This window comes from Aristolochia californica, unplaced genomic scaffold, assembly GCF_029961685.1.
Source record: "Aristolochia californica isolate CCGP_79_NKW_82.1479 unplaced genomic scaffold, dmAriCali1.0.hap1 SCAF_10, whole genome shotgun sequence".
Taxonomy (NCBI): domain Eukaryota; kingdom Viridiplantae; phylum Streptophyta; class Magnoliopsida; order Piperales; family Aristolochiaceae; genus Aristolochia; species Aristolochia californica.
The window spans coordinates 2,130,603-2,136,291 of NW_027181771.1; the positions used below are offsets into that span (position 1 = coordinate 2,130,603).

General features: G+C 35.9%; 1 protein-coding gene across 1 annotated transcript; it reads right to left on the reverse strand.

Moving 5' to 3' along the window:
* Positions 1 to 267: 267 nt before the first annotated feature.
* On the reverse strand, positions 268 to 3,105 carry LOC137966986 (probable aldo-keto reductase 2). Its single transcript, XM_068813472.1, has 5 exons — positions 2,637 to 3,105; positions 2,359 to 2,556; positions 1,128 to 1,300; positions 942 to 1,044; positions 268 to 825 (listed from the first exon to the last, which is right to left on the reverse strand). Exons 1-5 carry the CDS (start codon positions 2,850 to 2,852, stop codon positions 502 to 504), a joined length of 1,014 nt encoding a protein of 337 aa, XP_068669573.1. The 5' UTR covers positions 2,853 to 3,105; the 3' UTR covers positions 268 to 501.
* Between the last annotated feature and the right edge of the window lie 2,584 nt (positions 3,106 to 5,689).

Below are 5,689 nucleotides of genomic sequence, written 5' to 3' on the forward strand. Positions count from 1 at the left end.
CATAAAAGATGAAGCTTGTACATCTAAGAACAAATATTTATATCGAATTATGATTATTTCAAAGGTTCTACAAGGTTTATTATTTTGGTTCATGTTATATGTGTTGGAAGATGGTCGTGTTATATTCAACTGCAGCTATTATGTCTCTTTGGGGACATTATTATTGAAGAAGAAGTGGCTTCGTGTCATCATTTATTTTACCTCGTAAAAAAGATCAAAATTATTTGTGGTTGAGAGTCCATGACGGAGGAACTTCATCCCTGTCAAAAAGATCAAAATTATTTATGGTTGGAAATCCATGACGGAGGATGAAGTCAACATTTATCTTTGAATAGAGTCAACAACTCTATGAGTAACATAATATGAGAGAAACATATTCTCATATTGGAAAACTTGATACTAGGAGGCCCTAGGATAACAACATCTTCGTACACATGCTATAGCATTTACAACCCCAAACAATAAAGGTTAGCACAATGAAAGGGCGATCGTTTACTTCCATTAAGCCAAAGCTGGCGTATCTGCTTTCTTCCAACTAGTAGAAGCCATTGCAAGGTGATAACGTTCACCTTTAACAGACAAAGCGTAGGACTCAAGTTCAGCCATTTCTACTGGTGTGAGCTTCAGAGAAAGAGCTCCAATATTCTGGTTTAGATTTTCAACCTTGGTTGTCCCTGGAATGGGACATACGTCGTTTCCCTGGTTATGAACCCAGGCCAATGCTAGCTGTGAAGGAGTACACCCCTTCTTTGTTGCCATCTCATTGACAAGCTCGAATATGTGTGCATTATGCTCCAGATTCTCTGGTTGAAACCTTGGCATATGCTGAATAAGTCGAAAACATTTGTAAGTAATGTGAAAGTATGCGCTCACGCCAACAAAGTTTTAGTTGAGGCTGACCAAGTCGGGCACATGCCACTAATTGTATTCAATTTGTATACCTTTCGGAAATCAGTTTCAGAAAACTGATCCACCAATTTAGACCCTGATGAGAAAAAGCCCCTTCCAAGTGGGCTGTATGCAACTATTCCTATGCCAAGTTCCCTGAAAGAAGAAGAAGAAAGATCTGAATGATCCGATCAAAGGTAATGGTGCAAGTATTGGAAGTCATGGTAGATCAAGTTTACCTGCAAGTGGGTACTATTTCTTTCTCTACATCTCGAGTCCACAAGGACCATTCTAACTGTACTGCAGTTATTGGATGGACAGCATGGGCTCTCCTGATAGTTGAAGCTGAAGCTTCAGAGAGGCCTACATATTTTATCTTTCCTTCCTCAACTAGTTTCTTGAGTTCACCCATCTAGCAGACTTTCAGAGTCAGTACTACTAAACTGACCTTCTTCAACAGAAACAAATGGACTTTTTCATGCTGATATACACCATAATGCATTATTCATGCTTGAAATGGCACTTATTAATAAAATCATACTTTAAAAAGATGGATGACTTGATATACTTCACCCAGTCACTGAACTTTGAAACAAACACAGGCAAATTGCATAAAACTCACTCACAGAACAAGTTTACTTTCAATAGAACTCCCAAGATTTCAAAAGATAGGCTTAACAAACAAGAAATCAGACAAAAAAGAAATGACAGGATCAGCAGATTCATGCACTTATTCTCTTGAAAACGTGTTCGCCTTTTTATTATCAACACCCATGTAACATGAACTTGTGATTCCTTTTCTCTTCTTGAAACTTTACTTTTTTCCAAGTGAAATTCATCTTTCATCCAAGAGAGAGGTACATAATCAATGAAAATCTGGGTAAGTCTTTAAAACTTCTTTAATCATTGGAAGAGAATGGCCAAATGAAACACTAGCATGTCAATTGAAAGAAACAACTGATAGCATTAGAGCATGAATAGCAGGAGCCTTATGTAAACTTCAACATGAGTTAGATAATGGTCAAATTCTCATTTTCGTTTCGTTTTTTTCTTTTCCATGGGGTTCCAAACAGACTCTATCTAGCTTGTCCGGAGAACACCCAAACCGAGCTCCTAATGCATCTGGCATGAATAGATCCAGAAATTCAAACATCTCAAGCAAAGTTCCTTATCCGGCTAATGAAAAGCCCCTTAATTATTACATAATCAGAATACCCCTTTTCATATATTATAGGCGAGATTTCCCAGAAATTTCGAGTTTATTTTGTAAATGAGGCCAATTGCTACAGACTCCAGATGATTCAATAGTAAGACAATAGGAGATGAGCATGAAGACAGTAAGAAAGAAGATAGAAAGAAGAGAAATAACAGAAATAGAGAGACTGAAATTCCTGAGAATAGAAACTACTGATTTTAGAGTATCTCTGTATATAACCTACCGCAGAGTGAAGAACATAATGAACAACTTACAGTAATCTCGATTGGAATCCTGGTATCAACCCGATGCTGGTAGTAAAGATCGATGCAGTCTACATCAAGTCTCTTCAAGCTAGCCTCAAAGCAAGCTCTCACATACGCTGGATCCCCGCGTATTTCGAATTTCCCGTCGTCTACGCTAATCCCAAATTTTGTGGCCAATTCGACTTTCTCCCTTATTCCCTTCAAGCCCTGCAGTCCAGAAATCAGAACTCTTCTGCCTTTTATGATGAAAATAACAAAGGGAATACCGGAAAGCTGAATCGTCATACCTTGCCTAGAAGCAGCTCGTTGGTAAAGGGACCGTAGATGTCGGCGGTGTCGAGGAACGTAACGCCACTGTTGACGGCATGGTGAATGAGTTGGATCATATCAGACTCGGGCTTAGCGGGACCATAGGAAGCGGACATGCCCATACAGCCGAGGCCCTGAGCGGAGACTTCCAGGCCCTGAGAGCCGAGCTTAATTCTGCCCACCACAGCAGCCATCTTCTTCCGCAGGAACAAGTGCGTAGTGCTGCAGCAGCAGTGCTTCTATAGTGTTTGGATGGGAAAATTTTATAGATGGGGAAGTGTTGACTGGGTTGAAGGACTGAAATGCTGACAGCAGAAAAAAAAAAATTTGGGTAGCACCATTAACGTCAGCGAGGACGTCAAATCGCGGAAAGGGTTAACACCTGCCTCAAGTATCTATTCCAATATATTTTTAAGACTGTTTTTTGAGAGCTGGAATTTTGTGGGATACAAGAATCTGATACAAGATACCAGCATAAGAGTTACAGCCGTTTGAACTTTAGGGGAACGAAGCTCCACCTAGCCTCTTCGCGGTGGAGATGAGTTTGCCATTTTAGTCAAACAAACAAAAGGTGCCTGTCCGTTGGACTGGCAAATAGTCAAAAATCTAATCTAGCTGAGATAAACAATCGAAGGAAAGTGATTCATGATTGTGAAATGAATGGAGATGAATAGGGTATTTTATTATATAACTTTGATAGATTTAACTTTTATAATATGGTTTTATTTAACTTTTTATTAATAAAATAATATAGTTTAGTATAGTCTAAATTAATGAAATTAATACAAAGTAAAATAAAAATATTAATTTAATTAATTATAAAATAGATTACTTAAAATAAAAAATATTTACTTTTATAATGTAAAGATACTTGATCAAATTCTTCCTTTTATAATGTCTAAATTATCACTTTTAAATTAGTAATTTAATATAATTTTAAAAGTCATAAATTTATATAAAAAATAAATAGAATATTTTATTATATAGAAATATTTTGATAGATTAAACTTTTATAAGTTGGTTTTATTTAAAATTTTATTAATAAAATAAAATAAATTTTCGTTTAGTCTAAATTAATAAACTAAATAAATTTTCAGTTCATAACTCAATGGGATGAGGCGAAGGAAGATAAAGACGCCTCAGCGTATTACTCCTCAATACTTCATTAATACCAATTGTCTACGTTGGCTAGCTGTTGGGATTTTGTCTATTGAAGCGTGGTCCGAGATGGTTACTGACTTTCTGCATTTTGGGGTTGTTGTGAGAGGAGAATTGAGAGAGCAGAGGGAAGTAGAGGAGGTGGAAAATGACAAAGTGGCAGGTATCCCAAGTTCTATAAAACTTCTATTCTAGCCTCATTGTCGCCCAAGACTGACTTTTTTGGTAAGTATTCCATTTGCCGCCTGATTTTCCCTACAATTTCCATAGTGGCCACAAAACAGGTGATTGGTGGAAGCCATGAAAATGGGGGTCTCTACCAAGTTGCTGTTGCTTCTATTTCCCATATAGAGGCACTACAATGGCACAATAGATTAGGGTATTTGTCTTTATCATCACTCAAGTGTTTGTTTCATTCTTTACAATCCCTTTCAAATTTGAATTGTGTGGTGTGTCAATTGAGCAAACACCAAAGAACCACTTATTCCCATCGGGCTGAATTTAAAGGTGTTGCTCCATTTTCCTTAGTCCATTATGATATATGAAGACCCTTGAATATTTCCAATATTTCTCAAGTTAAGTACTTTATTACATTCATTGATGATTTCACTAAAGTGACATGGTTATTTTTACTTGAGGATAAATTTGAAGTTCTTTCCATTTTTTAAGTCATTTTTATGTCATGGTCTCAAATTAATTTAGTCATAAATGGCAAGTACTTCTCTCCAATAATGCCAAAGAATATATGTCAAGGGAGTTTCAAACCTTCTGTAAGGGCAATAACATTATTCATCAAACATCGTGTGCTTACACCCCTCAACAGAATAGTGTAGCTGAAAGAAAAAACCGACACCTCCTTGAAGTGTCTTGTGCCCTCCTTTACTCTATGAATGTGCCCTACTTTTATTGGCCGCATGTAGGGGTGGCATCGAGCCAATCCAAGCCCAAACCTGCCTATGTTCGAGTCGAGCTTGATTTAAATATTTCAAACTCGAGCTCGAGCCGAGCATAACCTCGAGCCTAAAATTGTTATCAAGCTCGAGCTCGAGCTTCAACATTCATTTAAAACTTTTCAAAAAATACATGTCTCGAATTCGAGCTTCAACATACATTTAAAACTTTTCAAAAAATGCATGTCAAATAAATTGTATATAAAATTATGCATACATTTTACATAAAATTGGGCATGACCTCTACATAAAATTGAGCATAACCTCTACTTAAAATTATGCACAAGGGTGGCTTCGAATCAAGTCGAGCCCGAACCTTCCTATGTTCGAGCTGAGCTTGATTTAAATATTTTGAACTCGAGCTCGAGTCGAGCATAGCCTCAAACCTAAAATTGTAATCGAGCTTGAGCCTAATAATTTAACCGAGTTCGAGCTAGAGCTCGTGCCGAGTTCAAGCTTCAACCTACATTTAATACTCTACATAAAATATATGTCAAATAAATTTTATATATATATATATATAATTATGCATACATTTTAAAAAAAAGAATGATAGGGGACGTTTGGGATTGAATCTTGATGATGGATTAGATCACACAAATATTAATCTTTTTTACCCCAAATGTTATCTAGTTTATTTTGTAATTTCTGAATCTAGCCATAAATTTATTGTGACCTCCTTAGTGCCCCTGGTAGAAAATTTATATTCTAGGAAAACTAGAATTTTTTTCCTAGGATACATATTTCCAAAAAAAAACCTTTAAATAAAATCCTATTACTATTAGTGATTTACTAAAAAATTACAATAAATATTTTAAAATTTTCTTAGGTAAGTTAAATGGACCTCTTATTGCCTCTTCTAGTGAAATAAATAAAAAATAATAATCAATATAATATATTACTATACTTATCAATACATTTTT